Source organism: Balaenoptera borealis (assembly GCF_965194805.1).
Source record: "Balaenoptera borealis genome assembly, chromosome: 12".
NCBI lineage: Eukaryota > Metazoa > Chordata > Mammalia > Artiodactyla > Balaenopteridae > Balaenoptera > Balaenoptera borealis.
In genome coordinates this window covers 106770850-106794705 of record NC_138869.1, presented here as the reverse complement: position 1 = coordinate 106794705, position 23856 = coordinate 106770850, and the positions used below count along the sequence as shown (strand labels likewise).

Genomic DNA, 23856 nt, shown 5'->3' with positions numbered 1-23856 from the left:
CCAGCTTTTATTTCTTTAAATGTATAAACGTAATGCTTTTGGAGTCTCTATGTTTGAAGTTAATTACACGGATGTGTGTGTAATTTTTTCTAAGCCTTGAAGACTTTGATGTTGAGGAGGAAGATGAAGAAGCCTTGATAGAACAGAGAAGAATACAAAGGCAGGCCATTGTTCAGGTACATGGTTTCAGTAACATTTTGATCAACACTCCTTCACCACTATTTTAACAAAATTAAGGATTTTTACCTTGACAATGCAGTGACAGTAGTAGCAATTGAATAGGTCTTGAAAGGAAGGTGGCTCCTTAATAAAATTGAAATAGTTAATCTTTTTTGTTATACATGGGATTCTGATATAAACCTCTTTTATAAGACAAAATTTGGAGTTTGCTTTCTTTTTTTTTTTTTTTAAGTTGATGAACAAGAAAACCCTCATAAGTGAGTATAAATAGGAGGAATTTCCTTTAGCACAAATTTATAAATAACCTGTTAATATGTGGAAAAGATTTTTTAATGCCTTATAAAATGGCACATTTTCTAATGCAGATGTGAATGTTTAAATGGAACATCTCAATAATTGTAAGACTCCTTGAGAGCCGAGCGATGCAGGGATTGGGTGGGAAAGGGTGTCAGACTCAGGCCTAATGGTAAGATGAGCTGCCTGGGAAGGCTGCCGGTTCCCCCTGCCATCCTGAGATGAGGCCTGGCCACTCCAACCTTGGAGGATGGTGGTCCCTGTAAAGCGCCTTCTGTCACCATCATGTGATGGGGGTGAGTGATGGAGCTGAGAGGAAGAATTCTGGAAGATATGAAACATGCTTGGGTGCTGTTAGGAGGACAGCAGACAAGGAAAGGACAGTCGTAGCAGCTTGGGTAAACAGAGAGGGCAACCACAGCATTTCAGAGTGAGGGAAGGAATTTGAATCACCTGAGTATGTAGGGCATAACTAGAATTCCATAGGAAACTTACCTTTGTGGGGCACTGATGAAACTGGTATTAAACTGATATCCCTAAAGACTTGGTTGAATCTTTTTTTGTTCTTACCCAGGTCCACAATCCCTTATCTCCAACCTTTGGGGCCAGATGTGCTTCAGAACTCAGAAATATGTGAATTTTAGAAAGGTAATGTGGTGCATATATGTATGTTCCTTTGCCCCAACAGTGGGGTCTAGCACAGCACCCCATTATCAGCCCCTAGGAGAGTTTTGCAGTGAGCGAGGCGCGTCACGTTCACGCTGGGGAAGCTCAGACCGCTCAGAGCGCCACGTCTCTGCAGCGCAGGTCTTGCTGCCTCATGAATGTGCACCAGACATAGGAAAGCGTTCAGTTTTGTGGATTTGGAATTACATATAAGGGATTGTGGATCTAATTCAGTTAAGACTTCAATACCTTTAAAACTTTTTTAGCATTCCTTGACACTTAACTTTTCAGTTCAGGCCCTCTTAGCACCAGATGTTGTGACAGTAATACTCTGTGTCGTTACCGCAGAAGTACAAATACCTTGCTGAGGACAGCAACATGTCCGTGCCGTCTGAGCCCAGCAGCCCCCAGAGCAGCACTCGCACCCGCTCTCCCTCTCCTGAGGACATTCTGGAAAGGGTAGCTGCCGACGTCAAGGAGTATGAACGGGAGAATGTTGATACGTTTGAGGCCTCAGTCAAAGCCAAGCATAATCTCATGACAGTCGAACAGAATAATGGTGAGTCAGTTACAGTTTTGTTTCGACCATGCTTTTCTCTGAATTTGCACCCCTGTTACTTCATAAGGAGAGAGGTTATTTGGGGATGGGGACGGGATGGGGACGGGAGGGGGACTAGGAAAGCTATAAGCATGACCTGAGTGTCGCCCTGAGCCCCACATGCGTGTTCACCACCTTTGGTTTGGCTTGCTAGGCTATTTTCAGGCAAATCCCAGCCATGATTTGATTTCATCTGGGAATACTTCAGTTTGTATCTGCTAGATAAGGACCTTTTAAAAAACATTACTTACATTTGATAAAATTGATAATTTTTAGATATCTGATGTCTAAAGTTGGTTTGAGTCAGAATCCAAATAAGATACACGTTATGTTTGGGGTATACATCTCTGAAGTCTCTTTTTTAATAGTTTTCTCACTGTGGTGTGGTCTGTCCCCCGCCCCCCGACGCCCCCTTTACTTGTGAAGGTGCTAGGGCCTGTGTCCTGTGAACTTTTCTACTCTGATTTTGTCTGGCCACATTCTTGTATTATTTATTTCCTCTCTCCTCCGTATTTCTTGAAAACTAGTAGTGTTAGAGACTTGAATAGGTGTCGGTTTAATTTTTTTGGCAAGAATGCTTCATTAACTGGTGGTATGTACTCTTACATCACATCTGGCGGCACGTGCGGTGTGGTGTGGCTGTCCTGTTTTTACTGGCACTGAGGTGGTGTGTTAGGTAAGATACTCCACTGAAGTTTCTGTTCAGGTGTCCGCCTCACGCTTTTAGCGGCTGTTGATGGTCCCTGTTTAGATCCGTTATTTCATTGGGGGCAGCAGGGTTTCCAAAGTGGTGATTTTTAAAATCTCTATCATTACTTTTGAATTATTAGCTCTAATTTTATAAAAGAGGAGGTTTCCATTCTTTGGTTACCCCACAATATAGTTCGTATAGGAAAGGCAGGTTAAATACTTGATTATTTTCACTTATTGACCAGTTTTTAGCATAGCATAGAGTTGGTGCCTGAGCAACCTCCAGAGGTGACCAGTGAAATTTTGGTTTTTTTGTTGGGTTTTTATTATTTGGTGTCATTATGCTCTTGTGTTTGGATCCACTGCTGCCATTTTTCTTTTTGAAGCTTAGATTGTTCTCTCTTCACCCGAGGAGGGAGCCCCCCTTTTTTTTTTTTTTTTTTTTTTTTTTTTTAAATAAATGAATTTAGGAACTAAAGAGAAGAAAGATATTCGCCATGTATTTCTTCTTTAGGTCTTTTTTTTTTTTTAACTTATTTTCATATTTATTTTTGGCTGTGTTGGGTCTTTGTTTATGTGCGAGGGCTTTCTCTAGTTCCGGCGAGCGGGGGCCACTCTTCATCGCGGTGCACGGGCCTCTCACTATCGCGGCCTCTCTTGTTGCGGAGCACAGGCTCCAGACGCGCAGGCTCAGCAAGTGTGGCTCACGGGCCTAGTCGCTCCACGGCATGTGGGATCTTCCCAGACCAGGGCTCGAACCCGTGTCCCCTGCATTGGCAGGCGGATTCTCAACCACTGCGCCACCAGGGAAGCCCAGGGAGCCCCCCCTTTTTTTTTTTTTTTAAATTAATTAATTATTTATTTATGGCTGTGTTGGGTCTTCGATTCTGTGCAAGGGCTTTCTCTAGTTGTGGCAGGTGGGGGCCACTCTTCATCATGGTGCGCGGGCCTCTCACTATCGTGGCCTCTCCCGTTGCGGAGCACAGACTCCAGACGCGCAGGCTCAGTAGTTGTGGCTCATGGGCCTAGTCGCTCCACGGCATGTGGGATCTTCCCAGACCAGGGCTCGAACCCGTGTCCCCTGCATTGGCAGGCGGATTCTCAACCACTGCACCACCAGGGAAGCCCCAGGGAGCCCCTTTTAAATGGGTTTCTGGTGTCTTTTTGAGGCAAACCCTGCAGTATTTATTTAACATGGCTGTTTTACTTTCTAGGACAGGGGCTTTCTGTAAAATATCCAATATTTTAGGCTTTTGTAATTATTTTAGACTTTTTTCTCTGGTCCAACTGCTGAGCTCTGCTCTCGTGCAGAGCGGCTGGGCCAGCACAGCTGGATGAGCATGGCCACGTTCCCAAAACACTGGATGGGCTGAAGTTCACGTGGTGTTCACGTGTCAGGGCCATACAGGAACAAGCAAGGGGCAAATTCGGCCCAGTCTGTAGTTTGCTGACTCCTGTTCAAGGCAGTAAGACATCATAGGCTCACCTTGTGTGCATCTTGCCCCAGAGCAGAATCAGTTATTGTTGCAGGGATCCTTGGTTCCACTTAGTAGGAAATGCCGCTTGGAGACTACAGGGCACTTAGGGATGCCCGTTACTGATGGGCCTTTTCAGTGGACCAAACTAGGAAATGCATACATTTTTGGAAAGGAGGAGTTCATACTGATTTGCCAATTCAAATTCGAGATTACAGGGTTTTTATTAACTTTCTTGACTTTGTATTTCTCTCTTTTACAGTAGAAAAACTTGGTTCCTAATAAACACAGTTACTTAGGTTATTTTGAAACTTTCATACGCAGAGTTATCACTGCGATTGTCAGTATTAAATGTACTGAATGCAGTTTGAAAATGTAATGGTTTTGTCCTTAGGTTATATTTCAAGATGTATACAAACCTGTGTTTGTTTTAAAGTTTTTTGAAGTAGTTCTCCTCTGTACAGTTATATCACCAGTTTGATTTGGTTTAGGCTTATTTTCATTTGCTTTTGATTTTTAGGAATATTTTGGGTTTTTAAAAAATCATTAAAACATCTTTCATATGTGCATGTGTTTATATTCTATCTACACATGCACACAAAAAATTATACTCCTCTGTATGAAGTGACCTTCATTCCTTTTCACAGCTGCATATTACTCCAGTGTGATGAGTGCGCCAGTTTATTCAGTTAGTCTTCTAATGGTAGATGTTTGGCTGTTGATTGGAGCATTAATTATAATAGCGTTGTGCATTAAGTCGTTTTTTTCTGCTTGTTACTGTGTCTTTGGAATGGTTTCTTAGAAGTGGGATTGCTGGGTCTGAATGAATATGTCATTTTGCTGTATACTTCCAAATTCCCCCCTGTAAAGGTTGTACAGTTTTGCCATCCCACAAGCAATGTCTGAGGGCTTTTTATCCAGGGCCTTGTTAACAGAATGTTGTCATACTTTTAGATTTTTAGCCAGTCTCATAGGATGGTATTTCATTGTGATTTTAATTTGCGTTTGAGATGGGCGTATGAGATCAGGCATGTGTTCATATGATTAAAGCCCTTGCATTCTTTTTTTCTAGGAGCTCCTTACATTTATTCTTTTGCCCAGTGTTTTAATGGGGTTATTAGGCGTTTTAGGAGAGAAATACGTAGATCTGTATTCATAGTGCGGGGTGCTAACCTTCTGAGAGAAATTGCAGTTTAGAGAGGAGCTTCCCTTGTAATACCTAATCGTTGCTTAGTTATTAGCATATTAATTCAACGTTAGTGGAAGTATCGATATTAAGTCTTTCAACTTTCTGAAGTGCATTCTCAGTAAAAAGTGGATAGCTTTATATGTCTTAGTGTTACAAAGTGATTTTAAGTTGGGTATTGGTGAAAAACGGATGTGCAAGAGGAAAAAAAAGTTTGAATTGCTGTTAGTGATTTTCCATTGATTTATTATTTGTGTTTCAATTTGTATCTCTTCATTTTTCAAATATTAATGCTAATTTCCATTAAGGTTCATCTCAGAAGAAGCTTTTGGCACCCGATATGTTTACAGAATCTGATGATATGTTTGCTGCGTATTTTGACGTGAGTAATTTTAAGTCATAAAAACACAACTGTTAATCAAAAAATGGTATATAACAAATATGTATTTCAGTGGTATATACATATAGAGAGAGAAAGAAGGATAAAGCAAATTAATGCTAACGTTTGGACAGTCTGGGTGAAGTGTATCTAGAATCTCTTTATACTAGTTGGCAACTTTTCTCTGTCTGAAATTAAATCAAATTTTAAAACAAGTACAGCAGAACAATCTGAGGGCTTCATAAAAGTTAAATACCAAATGACTTAAATGTGTAGTTATTTTCTTTTTAAACAACTTGCTTCTTGGATTTACAAGCCTCTGTGTATGTGTGCTGTAGTTAGGGGAGACGAGGTGATGTCAGTAATTTTCAGGCCTAGAGTCCACTTTGGGCCTCTACATTGTAGGCGATTGGGAACTTAAGGATTTGGAGCCTAATAGCAGTCATGGAAGAATTGGAAATGTTATAAGGAGTGGAATAAGAAATTTTGTACCTTTAGCCATTTTATCAGTGGTTTTTCTTGAAAAGATTTTCTTGAAAAATGGTCTCAAAAGTAGCAGACCATTTCCATCATAAATTTAAAAGAACATGAGAAATACAGAGGCTTTGATGAAGGGAGGTGGGGGAGATAAACATATAACAGGGAGATTAAAAATAGACTAGGATAAGCAATAATGTCCAGGACCCTGAAGACACCGGTGATCGGCTTAAGTAACGTGTCCCGTGTGTGGTGTGCTGCCACAGGAACACGCAAAAAAGATGGGTTAAGAAAGGGTGAAATGATTTTGAGCCAGTTAAAGTATTGGCACCCATCATCCACCTGGGTGATGTTGAAGGGCTTTCTGGGTATCATGGAGAGTGATGGGAGTGATGTGCAGTGAAGACTCTTCAGAAGGACCAGATGTTCTTAACCTCATCCTCTAGCACAGCCAGTGACATTCCATCCATAGATGGGAGGAGACAGGGAGGGGGTGTTACGTGACTAGGGCAGGAAAAGAAATGTGAAGATAACTTGTTACTTTTTTTCTTGAGCATTATTGTGATACAAGAGACTTAGATAATCATGTTTCTGCTATGTTGCATTTACATAAGTCATAGTAAGAGTTTATTTAAGTTGGCATAAAATGTTACCAAATTTTAGCTGGTTTTGCCTGTTTTTCTTTTAAAGGAAGTGCTTTAAATGTCTGCCTGTTTGGTGGCTAAATAGCTCATGTTGCTGCCTTAATTTCAGAGTGCGCGTCTGCGGGCTGCTGGCATTGGGAAAGATTTCAAAGAGAATCCCAACCTCAGGGATAACTGGACTGATGCAGAAGGCTATTATCGTAAGTTCACAGTTCTTTTTTTTTAACTTTTTATTTTCTGTTGGAGTATAGTTGTTAACAATGTGATAGTTTCAGGTGTATGGCGGAGTGACTCAGTTATACATGTATCTATTCTTTTTCAATACAGTTCTTATTAATTTTAGAGTTCATTGTAACATCTTGTAAAAGTATGTGGTCTAATGCCTTCACACTTGGGAGGACTCTGAAAGTCACATCACAGTGCCGTCACTTCAAAAGTGTGGCACATCTAGCAGCTTCATGAACCTGTGTTACAGCCCAGAAGCATCACAAATTGAAGTGAGGTGAAGACTTGATGTGCGGCTTAAATCTATTCAAAGTTATTTTCGGCCGTGAGATCCTCCTCCAGAGGGAAGGGGCGCCAGTCACGCAGACCACAGACAGAAACCCTGCAGGGAGCACAGCTCTTCCCCCCTCAGTGTTAGGGTCGTCAGCGGTTGCTAGGAGAGCAGAAAGTCTTCCTGCAGTGGTTGGCAGCCGGCAACTTGAACCACATTACGCAGGAGGGTCACGATGGGCGCGAGGCCTTGAGTCTCCGTGGTGTCCAGGAAGCCAAGTACACAGCAGAGATTTGACACAGTTTTTAAGTGACTGCACTGTGTATCCTACTTTTCGACTTTTATGATGTATCTCACAGTTTTGTTCAGTAATCTATTATGGTCAGAATTCTAATCTTTTAGCTTACCTTTTTAGGTGTGAACATAGGTGAAGTCCTGGATAAGCGTTATAACGTGTATGGCTACACGGGTCAAGGCGTGTTCAGTAACGTGGTCCGAGCCAGGGACAATGCGAGGGCCAACCAGGAGGTGGCCGTGAAGATCATTAGGAACAACGAGCTCATGTAAGTTCAGGAGACAGAACAAAACCTTCACCAGCACGGGTGTTCACAAATAAGCCTGTTTTTAAATAGTGACCACAATCTGTGTAGGACAGGTATTGGGCTTATAAAATGACAGAGCAGCTCTGGGTATTTAGTTTATAGTCACATGTTGTTCTGTGTGAGGCACTAGAACCGTCGGCTGATTGTATTTAATTCATTTCAGTGCATTTCAGCACTTGCTTTGTGCACTGATGTCAGCTCAGACTCCTTCCATCTACCGCTTGTCTTACGACCATCCTTTGCTGTGAATAGCTTAAACTCAAGACGAAAGGTGAGAAATCAAAAGGTCAGATTGATTAGCTGTCACTGAGCATATGGTGGCCTGCAAAAGGTGTGAAATCAGATAGTTCTGGGAATTATTTGTATCTTTGTCTGTTGCCTCCTCTCTTTATGAGCAAGGAGGTAACTGCCATACCCATGTGCTTTAACGCATAATCTATGCCACACACTGAGCTGGCATTAAAGTCAACTTGGTACTGGTTTGGAAACACAAGAAAGAAGTGTTTAGGTTTATACTGAAGTCTTAGGTTGCCTAGGCTTAGAAAGTTTGTTTGATGGAAGTCCCCAACTTCTGTATTATAGACACTAATTTTAAAATGTAGCCTATTGACAGATTATAACTAGAATTTCAGAGGATAATATTTGCATCAAGACATCTTGAGATAAAATGTGCAAGATTGATTTCCGTTCAAGCAAGGTGGGTTTATTCCTCGATGTTTCTGTTTTGTTCATTGATTATTTTGGAAATTAACTCCATGAAAACAGTATTTGGCTAAGAGTAAAGTATTGTGTGAATGATATAGAGACTTGTGTTCCTCAACAGTTCTATTGTTAGTACTTAAAAAAAAAAAACAGACTAAACACATCACTAAATAAATACATATTATTTAGTTTTCCTAAATTCTTTTTTTTTTTAATTGGGGTGTAGTTGTTTTACAATGCTGTGTTAGTTTCTACTGTACAGCGAAGTGGAGTTCCCTGTGCTATACAGCAGGTTCTTATTAGTTTTAGTTACCTGTTTTATACATAGTAGGGCATATATGTCAATACCAATCTCCCAGTTCATCCAACCCCCCCACCCCCCCGGCGTCCATACATTTGTTTTCTATATCTGTGTCTCTATTTCTGCCTTGCAAACCAGTTCATCTGTACCATTTTTCTAGATTCCACATATATGCGTTAACATATGATATTTGTTTTTCTCTTTCTGACTTGCTTCACTCTGTATGACAGTCTCTGGGTCCATCCACGTCTCTACAAATAACTCAATTTCGTTTCTTTTTATGGCTGAGTAATGCTCTATTGTATATATGTGCCACATCTTCTGTATCCATTCATCTGTCACTGGACATTTAGGTTGCTTCCATGACCTGGCTGTTGTAAATAGTGCTGCATTGAACATTGGAGTGCATGTGTCCTTTTGAATTATGCTTTTCTCAGGGTATATGCCCAGTATTGGGATTGCTGGGTCATATGGTAGGCTCTATTTTTAGTTTTTTAAGGAGCCTCCATACTGTTTTCCGTAATGGCTGTATCAATTTACATTCCCACCAACAGTGCAAGAGGGTTCCCTTTTCTCCACACCCTCTCCAGCATTTATTGTTTGTATAGTTTTCCTAAATTCTTGATGTATCCAATTTTGACCTAATTTTCTTTTTCATTTCAGGCAAAAAACTGGTTTAAAAGAATTAGAATTCTTGAAAAAACTGAACGATGCTGATCCTGATGACAAATTTCATTGTTTGCGACTCTTCAGACACTTTTATCACAAACAGCATCTCTGCCTCGTGTTTGAGCCTCTGAGGTACAGTGTCAAAACTTGTACATTACCCTGAAAACTCAGCTTCTTTACCTTTGCCAACCTCAGTTCAGATAAGTGCCGTGATAAATTTTCTGGGTATTTGATGTGTTTTTTCCAGTTGGCTCTGGGTTTTGTTTTTTAATTATTGGTGAAGAGCTAGCTTCTTGACAGTTGTTAATGTGTAAACAGTGATTGGCTGTGTACTGTGTGTCACACACTCACCTCGTGTGGCCTTCAGCTCAGCAGAGAGTTCTCTGAAAATTAAATACTTCAAGAAAGGATTAAGCCATAGTGAAAAGAAATGGGAATAGTGGAGTAGGAATATGACGTCCATCTTCAAAACTGGCTTCATGTTTACGCTTTCGAGCGGAAGCCCAATTCCAAATCCGTAGGAATTTTAGCACTGCATACCTTCCCTTCTCTTCATTTTGAAAACTGTGTTGTGTACACACAGTTTCATGCGCTCTCATTTCAGTGTAGGATAACTTATCAAACGTTTGGGCTGTGGGAGGGGGTTCTTGAACAGAGTGTTTTCATTGTAATTCATGCTTTGAACTTGATTTTACTTTATGCTTGAAAATGGTTTTGCCTTTCTTAATTTCCATTTTGCATTTTAACCCCTAATTTTATTTGTTTTTTTCTTTCCTAAAAGTATGAATTTACGAGAGGTGTTAAAAAAATATGGTAAGGATGTTGGCCTTCATATTAAGGCTGTACGATCCTATAGTCAGCAGTTGTTCTTGGCACTAAAACTCCTTAAAAGATGCAATATCCTCCATGCAGATATCAAGCCAGACAATATCTTGGTAAGTCAAACGATCAGACTGCCTTGTACATCCATGTAACTTCTACTATAATGTGATTACCACTGTGTTCTAGAAGTGACGTCTTTGAAGAATAATTCAGTGTATTACCCATTACAAATGACTTTACCAGTTTTTACTCTTCTAGAAATTGGGCCATGAAATTTTATAGTAAAGTATGAAGAGAGAGGAGGTAGGCTGCTGTCCCAGTTTTTTCCTGTTGACTGATGGATTTGATGAGTGCACACAGACCCCAAGAATGCTTTGATGTAGTAACGATGGGCTTCCTCGGGTACCTAGAAAAATGCTGCAGTGTTGCTGTTTTGAAATAAGGAGTGTTCACAGTCCTTTGTTCTCTAGTTTTATAGACTGACAGAGCAGAGCGAGGGACATTTAAGGGAGTTACCCTCTCTGAAGTAGATGCATGGGGTTGAGTTTAGGTTGTCCAGGAATAATTCTTTTTCATTTATTCTTTATGCTTTAGAAGCTGTGGCTTCTGGCGGCCATACCCAGGAAAGCTCGGTTGTTCTTGGGCCTTGTATGGAAAGGAGCCTTTCCCAGTCTTGACCTCTCCTAGCTCGTGCCTTCTGGTGTGGTAGATGCAGATTTCCCAGTGTTTATGTTTTTGAAACTTAGAAACACATCTCATCACAGTGGAGTGATTGGCGTGTGCGTGCCCCTTCCCTCCCCAGCCCTTTCTCTGTCGTGCTGTCAGAGTCGGGGGCGTGTTCACAGCTGGGGGATTCTAGCTCGTCTGCCCATAACATGTTCCACATGTTTTAAGAAAGATACGATCCCGTTAAAGTTTGTTTTGGACTCCTTGTCAGTAACTTAGCTCTTAGTTCAGATTTCCCTTTCTCTTCTTTTTTAATATCTTAAAATATCTCCTTCCAGACCACCACATTAATGAGGCGTTCCATTTTGTACGTTTGGTCTGAGTAAAAGGAAGGTACTGCATCTCTCACGTCACCTGAGGTTAGAGTGGCTGAGTAATTTCAGTGAACTGGTAGATACAGTACGGGTTGTAGGCTTGCGGAGTCCACTGCATCGTTGATTTTTACCTCAATTTTTCTTTCTCTTTTTTGAATTGTGAAATACACCATCCATATCAAAGAACGTATAAACTATGTATAAGGTAAAGGTAATTACGCACTGAACATCTGTGTAACCACCGTGGAGGTTAAGTAATAAGACATTTGTTAGCATCTTAGAAGCTCTTGTTTTTAGAGCTTCATTTTCCTTTGAGTTAGTGCTAAACTAGTATAGGTTTTCACGTGGATTTCAGATAGTTTGCCCTTCTTCCTGAGAACGGAACAAACAGACACCTGCAGCCACGTGGTGCTGTTTGTCAATGAAAATCCAAAGCTTTTAGCCCAGGATTTCAGCCGTCAGTCCGGCAGAAGTGCGCGTTCCCCGCGGGCGAGTGGAGGGAAGTGTCCGAGTGTGGGTCGCTGCTGCTGAGGGCATTTCACCCAGCCCGAGCGTTCCCCCGACAGACTCGGATTTTAAAGTGGCCCCGGGCTTTTCTCCGCTTACTGCAGCTGCACCCTTAAGTGGCTGAATGCAGTTTATATTTAAAAACTTTAAAAGTACTTTTCCTGTATTATCTTACTTCCGTGGATGTGGTCTGTAGTGGACCAGTCTGTAGCGCTGACCAGGCGTTATGATATCCCAGGAGAGACTGCCCGGGGCTGCTTATTTAAAGTGTTAATGTTTCTTTGGGGTGGGAACAGTAGGCCAAGTTCAAGTCCCAGCTCGGAATTTGTGTGTGTCTCTTTTGAAGGGGGGAAGGGGCTCTGGAATGTGAATTATCCTCACTTGTTAATCCCGAACACGCTTCTGCCTCGTGAGTGGCAGCAGCCGTGGGAGCACCTCCAGCCTCTCAGCAGATGTCACTGTCACTGTGTATGTGGGAGTATTTACAAAGGAGAAAAGAGACAAATGACTAATACAGTGTTCGTGTTTATCCGTCTTGCCAAATATATTTAACATCTTCCTGACTAATACTTTCTTTACATTTAAGGGATTTAATATTTTTTAGACTCGAAGTGAGTGCTAAATTTGGGATGGTCTAGCAGCTTCGGATGAAGAATGTTTTTATTCTCTTTTTGTCCAAATTTAATCTGAATCATTCTGCTTTCATTGCCATCGTAATTTTCTGGCAAATGAAAGTTAACTTAAGTCAGTTGTAAGTTAATCTAAGTCTGATTTCTTCTCAGTGACAGTCTTCGTGTTCCTTTAGGCAGTAACTTGATTGGTTCGGGTTTCCTGGGGGTTTTTAGAAGATGCTTTGCTTCAATGCTTTCTGTTACTATTCCACCCTTTTCTAAATAGCTTTGGTTCAACTGACTTGGTATTATCTCTTATTTCCTCACTGAAGAAAGTTCTTTTACTAATTTATGATCAAATATTTGAGAGCTCTTAATTCTTCATAATTAGGAAATTGAATTATAAAATAATTAGAAAAGGAATTTTCAAGTGAGTGACTTTGTTCTCAGTATTGGGAATAACTTCTCAGAGCCAGTTTTTTTTATCTGATCATGTGTCTTAATTTCTCCTGGCGTGAGTTAAACTTCAATTATAAAATGTTTTGCAGGTTAATGAATCAAAAACTATTTTAAAGCTCTGCGACTTCGGGTCGGCTTCACATGTTGCGGATAATGACATAACGCCTTACCTTGTCAGTAGATTTTATCGCGCTCCTGAAATCAGTAAGTTTCTTCCGACGCTCTTGGACCTGGGCCGCCGTGTGCAGTGGGAGCAGCATGTTGACTGTCTAAGCTCTGTTCTCCGTCGCACTGCAGCAGCTGCTTGAGTCACTCACGAGGAAGGGAACCCTAGCCAGTTCATCCTCCTCAGGTGGGATGACCGTAGTTGCGGCAGGTGTGGAAAGCCCTCGGCTTCGGGAGACTGCTCTTACTTCCGCAGGGTCTGACTGTCACATTTGTGCATTGTCTGGGACCTGTGTTTTTCCCCTTCTTTTGCCTTGGCTGAGCCTGGTTAGCCCCTCCACCAAAGGCGAAATGAAAAGATAGAAGAGATACACACCTTCTTCTGCCCCTTCAGTTCCTTCCCCACGCCCTCATTTTTTTAAGGTTTTTAAGAGTCCCGATTAAGAATTAGTGGGAAAGAATCTGTAACTAATGCGGAAGTGAGGTACTCAGATTGTGGTTACATAGTCCGAGCTACATTGATGCCCCTGTTAATGGAAGTAAACAGTAGTTGATTGTTTTTATCATCATGTGTTAAAACTTGTATTATGTTTTCAGTTATAGGTAAAAGCTATGACTATGGTATAGATATGTGGTCCGTAGGCTGCACCTTGTATGAACTCTATACTGGAAAGATTTTATTTCCTGGCAAAACCAATAACCATATGTTGAAGCTCGCCATGGATCTCAAAGGAAAGATGCCAAATAAGGTAGGATGTTAGTGTGAGCTTGTTTCCAAGGTCTTAGTGGTACCTTCCGATAGATTCGTGGGTTGCTGACACTCATCTCTAGTGGTTATAAAACAGTTTCTGAGAGGCAGGTACATGGCTACTCTGATTCCTTAGCTCTTTCTCACTTCTGGTGTTTAAATTAGTGGTTCTAATCAGCCAAGAGCTATCAAGAGAGAATAAGAGGATCCCCATTTTCCTTTTCTTGTCTAAAGTCTGTCTTTGTGCTTTTCTTCACTCTCCTGAATTAAGCAGAAGTGTAGGGCCTATAGTTTAAGGTAGAATTGGAATTGAGGGAGAGAGGATACACGCGACTGTTTTCACATCTCTGTCCTTCCCTTGTTCCACTGGTTGTCGTTCAGTGATGGGCACAGCAGCAGCAGGGCTCCTGGGAGCACGCCTTTATTGGTAACAGCTGCAGTGAGGAAAGATGCAGGTCCAGGTAGGCAGGTGGCGGAGGAAGGACTCAGTCATCAGAGAACGAGAGGGGGACTTGGCGGCAGTCCGTTTATAGAGGTTGGAAGCTGCTTGGGAGAGGAAGAAGGTACCGAGAAAACTCACGGAAAATGACATCTTTTTAACCTGAAACTCACTCTTAATGCTTGAGCTGTAATATTTGTTTGATTAACACAAATCAAGAATTTTATAGGCATTTATAAAAATGTCTAAAGACCGTATCTTAGGCTTTTATGATTTCAGCTTATGTGCTGACTTTCTGAGAGATTTACAGATTTTTCTCCCTATAGGTCAGAAGCCATTATGTATTTTAAGTTCTGTCCAAATTCTGTTATGTTGGACTCGTTTAGACTGAGATACACAGAAATTAGCTATGTCGGTACTTGTTTTAACGAGGCCTGACCTGCTATCACTTTAGGGCTGTTAGAACATAATTTTTTCAATGTCATTAGGTTTCTTAACTGCCAAGAGAGAAGGCCCCAATTGTGTAATATTTTTCCCAGGAACCACTGGTGTAAGTCTTTGCTTATTAGTCTTCAGTTTTGAATAGTGAAAGCACAACATGATATTTATTGTAATTGGTCTTAGTCACTGCCCGGGAAAATATAATTTCATGTTGTTAAGTAGTCTTAGGTACAGCATTTGTATGAGCTTTTCCGAAGGTGTTATTCTCTCGAGAACAAGGAATCGGAGATCATTCTCAAGGAAGCAAACCCAGAGAGACTAAACAGGAACACTTGTGTGACTTGTGTATCGGGTCATCGGTAGACCAGGCTACCGATGTTGTCTAAGAGCTCAAAATCCAACTGTTCTGTTTTATTGCCAGATGATTCGGAAAGGCGTATTTAAAGACCAACATTTTGATCAAAACCTCAACTTCATGTACATAGAAGTTGATAAAGTAACAGAGAGGGTAAGTGTCCTTTAGGTGTGCTACATTAGATGATTATCTTATTGTTAACGGATTGCGTGCTGGGTGGTTCTAGGAGATGCGAGTATTTTAAAACACTAAAAATAATTCCTGTTGCTGTTGGCCAATTCCTGAATAAGACACGTCAGGTTATGGAAAAGATTTTAAAATGTTTGCCTAGTATAATGAGTTTATTTTTTATCGTATTTAGGCCCTTTTCTCTCTCCTTGGGTCACTTTCTTGGTCTGGCTTCCCATCCAGCTTACGTACTGCCGCCAGAGTGATCTTTTTAAAAACAAATCTGATCGTGTTACTCTCCCTGCTTAAAAATTCTTCCTTGGCGCCCTCTTACCTATAAGATAATGTATTTAACTCCTCAGAAAGACTGCCGTCCTCAGCGGTTCCCCGTCCTCAGCGGTTCCCCGTCCTCGCGGCGGCGTGGACCCCACCATTCCGCACCTGGCAGTGGGCCAGCGGGCATGCTGCGTGTTCGAGACCTCCATGCCTTTGTTCACACACCATCCCGACCTTCATTACTTAACTATGGTTTGGAATTCTCATAGAATTCCTTTCTGTTGTCATTCTGATCTGTTTATAAAATTAAATTACAGAATGATGTTTAAACTATCATGGCTAACTTGGGGTTGACCTTGTTCATTCAAGTTTTTTAGGTTATATGTGTTTAGTAATTTATTTAGAGATACACATTTAAAAAATTATTTGTAGGAGAAAGTTACTGTCATGAGCACCATTAATCCAACTAAGGACCTGTTGGCTGACTTGATTGGGTGCCAGCGACTTCCTGAAGACCAGCGTAAAAAAGTGCACCAGCTGAAGGACTTGTTGGACCAGATCCTAATGTTGGACCCAGCTAAACGGATTAGCATCAACCAGGCCCTGCAGCACGCCTTCATCCAGGAGAAGATTTAAACGAGATGAAGACGCTCCAAGGGTTTGAGTAATTAAATACAAAGACTGAAGAAATTTCACAGCAGTTTATTAATGTATATAAACTTATAAATATTTCTCCAGCAAATTTGAGGAAGCATGATATATTTGAATTAACACCAAGGGTGATATTTCTTTTAGAAATGCTAGTTCATCTGTTTTGTGTCTTATGTGGAATTTCACTGTAGAAATGTTTCAGTTGCCAAGACTGCACAGCGTTACAGTGCTAATGTAAACGGTTGCAGTTCTCGTAGAAGACAGAAGCACCTGTTAGCAAATGAGTAGTAATACTGGGTGGTCGATTTATTTTTAGCAAACTTGGCTTCATTTTGGTCTTCAGATAAAATGGCCAGCGTAAATGCTGTTTATATTCACGTTTTCCTAGGTGTGTGCGTGCAGGCCTCGGCAGCATGCCCTGGGTGTAGTCAGTGCCGAAAGGGGTCTGTTCCTTCTTGAGCCTGCCTGCAGGGATGGCCTCCTCTTTTAAAGCAGGCTGTGTACAACATTCAGTACACTGAAGGTAAGCTAAACCATCAACATCACCGGTGTTTTAAGATGTTATTTTATTGGAACAATTGACAAATGAGGGATATTAGCGTTGTGGCAGAATTCCCTGCATGTGTGATAACTGATCTTGTTTTATTTTTTGGCATTGCAACTGTGGCATAGTTACAATTTCTGTTCTGTTCATCACATTTAAAATTTGAAGAGTATGCGCTTGATGGATAGAGCGCCTTCAGTGTACTGTTTCTTATTAACTTTAATTTTTTTTAAATCAACTTGCTATAGACTTTATATACATTTTGTTAAGTACAGTTCCTAGTGACATAGAAACAATGCGTAGTTTTCATTTACTAATAACAAATGTTGAGGCCTAATTCTGGAAGTCCTCATATTTAAAAATTAGATAGACAACATAATGAAATTTTTAACTATTTGTATGTCATTTTGAAAGTGTACTGCTTTATGGTAAAAGTGTTTTTCATTTGTTCATTGTTTTCATTATTTGTGATCATGTTGTCTTTCAATACAGGCATAAACCTTCCACTCTTGAACAAAGCAGCTGCTTTTTAAAAGCGGTAATTGCTTCTTTACCTTTTATTTCTTTTGTAAATGAAGCTTTTCTTTAAGAATGTGACTTTAAAGTGTTGTCTATTGCATAAAACAGTTGACACTCACTTATTGTAAAGTGAAGATTGTTCTACTGCATGTGACGTGGACCATGCAGATTTCTGTATGTTCTCAGTATGCATCACTAGGTAATAAAGTCTTTTGTGAACAAGGCATTTGTAGCCATTTTTAAAAGTTTTTGTCTTCAGTGCTGGTAAGTCAGATAAACGATATAGAGTTAAAAGCAACCTTGCGTTTCTTCCTTTAAGTCTTTAACTGAAAGAATTATTTGTTAAAGATGTAAACCTACCCAGAAGTTTATCATTTTATTAATAATTAGGATCCTAATTATTTCATCAAAAAATTCTACCAGTAGTGTCAGCTTTCAGTGTAGTGAGGTAATTCCTGTAGGTTATGGGGTATAATTCAGGATTTAACTAATGTTTCTGCTATTTTCTCACTTTTCCTTCTGATGGTGCGGAAAGAGAAAAAGGAAAACGGGGCACAGGCCACTCACCGCCTTCTCCAAGGGGTCTGATTTGCTGAGACACCAGCTTCACCTTCTTAACAAGGTTATTTCTGACAGCATGTGTAGATAAACATTTAGCAACAATTTAAAACAAAATCATGTAAATCGGTTTGGTTTTGCAACACGAAGAAATTAGTATTTTTTAACGTGATAGCAGAGAATTTTCAGAAATGTATGTCATCTTTTCTGTTTGGGTGGTAAAATTAATGCTTGTCTCCCTGAGGAATGTGGAAAATAATCAGATTTTAGGGGTTTAAATAATATTTTAAAATTGTAAATGGGATTTTTTTATTCACCCAGGCACCTAATTACAACAAGCATGCACATTTTGGTGCATTCAAGAATGGAAAATCAGAGTAGCAGCATTCTTCTGGTGGGTTTTGCTCCATTTAAAGGCATGAAATGAACTACAGCCAGGAAGGTGATAGATGATACGATAGGCCAGCTTTGACTCTGTACCCCCGTCTCCTCGTGGTTTAGACGTAAACTGACGTAAATTTGACCAGGTGGTGCTCATCCTCAGGTGGTGACGCCCTGTAAACAAGGCGTCACAGGTGCAGCCTTCCTACCTGAATGAAACGGGTAGTGATTTTCCCACCACTGTTTACTTTGGTGATAATATGCTGCATAGTCAAGTCTTTCCTAGTTTTTTTCACTCAAAATATTGATAGTTAACGTTTGTATGTTTCTGGTGATTTTCATGGCTTCATTTTATATACTTATTTAAGTAAGTTAACTTCCACTAGAGACAGTTCATCTTATGCCTTCAAAACTGTTACGTGTTCTTTAAAAAACAAAGTTGCTTGTTACTTGTTCTTTGTGTTTTAGGTGCAGCTCAGTGGAAGATGATGACAGCGGAAGACATGAGCTAAGGTTTCTGTCCTATAAAAGATTAAAAAAAAAAAGAATCCTCCATTTAATTTTTGTCTGGTTTTTTAGTTTTCAGCATTATGATTTGGGGTGCGTTACTGTGGTGCTCCTGTGTTCATTGTAAAGTTTTCGCTTTATCATGCTTCCTGCCTCTCCCCCACTTCCCTCCCCTAGGATGAGAATAGGGGTCAGATCTAGCGATGTTGGCCACGTGGATGGTGAGATTCCGCATCACACGTGGTTGTCAAAATTGGTCCCTAAGGATTATTAGAAAAGCAGTAGCCACCAAAAGAGCATCCATCTGACGGTGTAGTCTTCCACATTAGGTGTCACGTCTCCTTGGCTGATGCACAAGGGTAGAAAGGAACCCTACGAGCACTGCTCAGCTCCTGGGACGCCCTCTTCTCCGGCTCACCCTCAGTGTCTGCGTTCAGCCAGTGCCGCGGTCACGGGCTTGAAATAGACCAGATATCCAGAGCACTGCCAGCGTTCCTTCTTAAGGGAAATGCGAGGGCACGTTCTGTCGATCTTTGAAATTCCCGAACTCAGCGTTCCTTGATTTATCTACTTGAAAGGAACCCTGTAAGCAGTGTTTATCCACACACACGTAATTGTATTGGAGTCTGTAGTGTTCTAAGGCAGAGAGACGTGGAGCTCTGCAAGCCCTCTGCTAGGTGGGCCCAGGGCACGAACAGTCCTCCGCAGACGCGCAGTCAGTTGCTGTGTAGTTTCTCTCACGAAGGTTTTGCTGTATTTCACTTTATGGCAAAAATGGTGCCAAGTGATTGTGAGACTTCAGGCTCCGTAAGTCCTAGGACGTAACCCACAAAGATGGCGTAGTTCTCTCTGTGGTTGGGGGAGTAGTTGAGCTTACGCATTTTAGACGCCGTTCTCTGGGTAGACCTGTTCTCAAAGGTTATCAGAAACTAGGCTGGAACGTTGGGGTTTTGAAGGGGGTGTCTTGTCATAAACTTCAAGACCCTCCCAGCATCTGCGTTCACCCTCACTTTCCAGTCCTTACTAACAGCGTCCTGTTTCTGTCTGCGTTCCCCAGTGCCTGCTTCATTCCACTCTACTTTTTCTCAAAATAATGTTGTGTTTAAAAAAAAATTTTTTTTGCCATTATAATTACCCCTTTCTTTTCCTGACTAAAACAAATACTCAGGACATTTTTACAGTCATAGTGTTGTGGGTACGTGGTGGAGGCAGTGAGGCGCACAGTTCCCAGGTTTGCCCCTTTCTGCATTCTTCCCCCTCCCCTCACCTGGGCGTCTCCAGCTGGCCGGGGAGAGGGAGAATCTCTGGGCCGGGAATCACGTGTCTTCAGATTCAGCCCGAGCAGTTGAGGGAATCCCCTTTGAAATGTCGAGATAGGAAAGAAGCCAGATGTCAAATGCGCAGTTACTTTATGTTAGTTATCATGACACTGTCAGAAGTTGGGCTTCATAAAGTGTTTTCTTTTTCATAGAATCCTAGTTTAGGCATATATTTAACGTGAATTTTATCATTCTTTTCTGAGACGAAACGTCCTTATAGAAATGCTCACTACAAATTCATGTGTTTTACTTGTCAATTAATGTACACTAAATTGACTTTTAAAATGCTTTCCAGTTATTTTGATAGATATCATCATGGTATCTTTAATTTTTCTTCTCCTATGTGTAGGGTAAGGGACTGTTCTTCTGAAGAATCTTTCCATTTAGTGATCAAGATATGGAAGCTCATCTCTGAAAATACTTGACATGTATCCTAATTATTCCCAGTGTCATTTGAATTGTAACTTGCATTTCAGCAGCAATGTTCCCAGTTGACTTACTAGGAAAATGTAATAAAATGTGCCTCTTGTTACCATACTGCCTCCTAAGTTTTCATTGCTCGAGTTTGGTATCTTACATGTAGCTTTAAGTCAGAAACACTGTTTCTTAACCTGATCTTCATAGGTGTGCTTTGCAAAGTGTTCTGTGCTCAGATATGACTGGGAACCGCCAGGTTAGGGAAGGCTCTCGGAAGACGTCCAACAGGCTCTGCGAGGCGCACGAAGGGGAGGGTGGGGAGGAGGTCCCGCCGAGCGAGCCGGATCTGCCCCTCGGAACCTGCAGCCTGGAAACTGCCGGCAAGCAGCTAAGCCCAGAACACACGCCAGAGGGTGTTGTGTTCCCGTTCCCGTTACACACACTTGACTTCGTTTTCCTGGGGATAGAAACGACGCGTAACGGGATAACCCCTTCCTGTAATGACTTAAACCAGTCAGTTCATTGCAGGCAGGGAAGCCTGACGAGTATTGGACCCCTGTCCGCTTCTTCCCATTCTTTATTTTCTCCTAAGGAACTGTCTTCAGCTTTAAACAGAACAGTGATGAAATACTTAAGAGGAACAGGGAGGTCGTGTGAACCTTCAGCACACGCAAAACAGGACCGGAGGGCGGAGGGCAGAGGGCAGAGGCCCAGGCTGGCTTTGTAGAGCACGTCCGACCCAGCTGGAGCCCCTGCCGCAGGGTGGCCGGCCAGGCCATCTGGTCAGGTCGTGGTGGTTGGAGCGATGGGCTGAGTGGCAGTGGCTCTGGAGAGCCTTGTAAAAGCCCCGGTTGTGTTTCCTGTTCGGCCTGTTACAGGGCTAAGGGCTACGTAGTCATCTATCCAAAGTGATGGGCAGGGGTCATGAGATCCTGTTTTTATTAGGGGAAGTAGTATGTAGGGTGGATTTAGGTTGATGACAACCTTCATCATGGGCTTTCTTTTACGGATGAGAAACTCAGACTCTACCTCAGTTAAGACCCGAAAAGGAGCCAAGAAAAAGTGTCAGTGCTGGAGGGCTAAATGTGGGACTCCGCGAGCAAGCCGAAAAGCCAGATTAAACTAGAATTTCCTGAGCAGGATTACTTTGTACGTGTCTGTTACAGACTTTGCCAAATGTTTCTTCAAAAACAGCGGTAGAAGTTGACTTCCAACAGGTCTGGGAAATAGCAAAATGTCTTGAATTTGTTGATAACTACACGTCAACCCCCCTCCGTGGTGAGTTTTTCTCCTCACCCGTTTGTATGTGTTGCCTGTTTTCCCCCATTGTTCTACGCGGTGCCTCGTTCTAGGGACTCGGTTTAAGCACCGGAAAGAGAATCCCAGCGACTCTGCTTTAACCACGTGCTCGTGACATGTTACATAATTACTAGTCCCTTTGCCTCATAACTGAAGTCAGCAATGCTGCTCACAGTTTTTACATAACTACATTTAGAGCAATTTGGGACTGTTAACCGAAAACTATCCAGTAGGTGTTTCAGTTCTTTTCTTTTTAATTTTTTTTTTTTTTTTTAGGTCCAATGGCATCCTAAATAAAACAGTCTGGTTATGTCCCCAATAAGAAATTTGCCGTTACCCACCTCTAAGACATTAAAGCCCAGAATCCGTGTTCCCGCACCCCTCACTCCAAGAGATGAAATCCTTCAGTGCAGGATTCTCACGGAGCCCCCGGCAGACGCTCCTCCACGCCTCCTGCGCCCCGTCCCCCGCGCCCGCTCCGGAAGCCAGGGTGTACGTGCCTTACTCCACACCGCGTCCCCGGTGCCCGGCTCGTGCCTCCCGAGAGGTGGGACACGGTCTATCGTGAGCTGTCACATCCGGTGACAGTCCAGTGCCGGGGCAGCCCACTCCAGCCACTGCCCTCCTGTGCCCTTCCTACTCTCCCTGATAACGTGCCTGAATTTGCCAGGCACTTCATTCAGTTGATCTCACGTGATTATATGAGATAAAAGGTATCCTACTCGCTTTACAAATTGGGTAAGTGAAGAACAGAGAGGTTAGGGAACCTGCCTGAGGAGTTGGGGCTGTTAGTGGCGGAGCCTGGGAGCGAGTGCTCGCAGCTGCTGTGCGAACGTCACAAGCCTCTGTGATGGGAGAAGTCCACTCCAGTCAAACACCTTAAAGGGTGTCTACCACCTGCCAGGCAGTGACCGGGCTGCAGCAGTGGACAAAATGCATGTCCCTTCCTGAAGGGTTTACAAGTAAAAATTAGATCATTCCAGATCTAAAGGTGAGGGGCTAAAAATCGAAACACGTAAAGAGGGAAGAAATGAGAATGGATACAAAGGGCTGGTACGTAAGGTTCAGGATTCAGAATTGTAGGCAAGAGTAAAGAGAGCTAGCTGGTGGAGGAAACGAGGAAGGTCACTGCAGGTTGGAACTGAGTGAAAGTACAAGTCCATGTCTGTATTACAATCTGTGAACGGGATGTTATACCATTTGGCTAACGACACTAATTATATGGGATTTAGGTTAAAGTCTATTATAATAAGGGATCCTGAACAACTAAGTTTATTTGTTATTGCTGTTGATGAGGTTCCAGAATGTTCTTTGAAATTAACCTAAAAGCTAAGCATACTCTGACCCCTGCCTCTAAATACTATTTGAGCCTTGTTCTTTTCCTAATGATAGAATAGAGGAAACAAGCTACCTCTTGTTTCAAACAAGTTGCCTCTTCAACATTTATTTCAATTGTACTTTAATTCATCTCACCCATCCCTAATTCAAATATTCCATCTTATTTAGGGGGATGATATACAAAAGCTTAATACTGACTGCCTTAGTTGGGGGGAGGAGTTTGGGGGTGGGAAGAAGCCTTTCCCTTTTGGTAATGTTTGAAGTTTTTATCAAGTGTGTGTTTTTTTTAACATTTAATAAAAACTAATTTGAACTCACTAACCATCCACTAAAACCAAAGCCCACTACCCCCCAAAATATCCAAACTCTGATCCATGCATGTTACATCAGGTTTTCCCCTTTACAGTGTTTTTCAAGTATGTTCCAAGAACCACCTGCAATAAAATCACCTGGGATGCCTTTTTCTGCAAAGTGGATCCCTGGGCCCGACTCCCAAAGATTCTGTTTCCGTAGGCCTCCAAGAGAAACCAGGACTCTACTTTTTTGTTTCCTTGATTCTTAAGTACAGTAAAGTGTGTCAATTACATAGTTTCCCTTTTTCACCAGTTAATGACTTAAGCTTTAGCTGTTTGAGCTTCATCTAACCAAGGTTAACACTTCCAGCAACAAAGAGCCATCGGGAAAAATTCCATGAACAAGAGATTTGGGCTGCTCTGTGGACAGTGACCTCTTCCCGTTTTCCTTCAATATCCTAAAACTACTGGATCTGAGGGAAGTGGGTTGTTTCAAGCCTAAACATGTAGCTAGGCCCCAAAGAGAAACGATCTTGCTTTCATGTATATGACAAAGGGCCTGGGGAAGGGAAAGTTTCTAAGGATTCATGGGAGGACCTAGAGGATCTTGTATGTTAATTTAACAAACTGGCAACTTCTT

At 41.8% G+C, this 23856-nt stretch overlaps 1 protein-coding gene across 12 annotated transcripts in view; it reads left to right on the top strand.

Annotated features, from left to right (window-relative positions):
* PRP4K (pre-mRNA processing factor kinase PRP4K) overlaps positions 1–20404 on the top strand; it is a 44569-nt gene extending 24165 nt beyond the window's left edge. The window contains exons 5-19 of one of the 12 annotated variants that reach the window (XM_082344573.1): positions 95–176; positions 1489–1699; positions 5398–5471; positions 6699–6789; positions 7501–7648; positions 9354–9491; positions 10141–10294; positions 12888–13002; positions 13561–13712; positions 15013–15099; positions 15823–16564; positions 17078–17123; positions 17642–17726; positions 17984–18056; positions 18512–20404. In XM_082344573.1, coding sequence (XP_082200699.1) covers positions 95–176; positions 1489–1699; positions 5398–5471; positions 6699–6789; positions 7501–7648; positions 9354–9491; positions 10141–10294; positions 12888–13002; positions 13561–13712; positions 15013–15099; positions 15823–16026 — 1456 coding nt within the window. In that variant the 3' untranslated portion in view covers positions 16027–16564; positions 17078–17123; positions 17642–17726; positions 17984–18056; positions 18512–20404. Of the gene's footprint in view, positions 1–94; positions 177–1488; positions 1700–5397; positions 5472–6698; positions 6790–7500; positions 7649–9353; positions 9492–10140; positions 10295–12887; positions 13003–13560; positions 13713–15012; positions 15100–15822; positions 17727–17983 lie in introns of all 12 variants that reach the window. The other 11 variants (XM_082344582.1, XM_082344581.1, XM_082344572.1 and 8 more) reach the window with 11 other exon arrangements.
* Positions 20405–23856: the final 3452 nt, after the last annotated feature.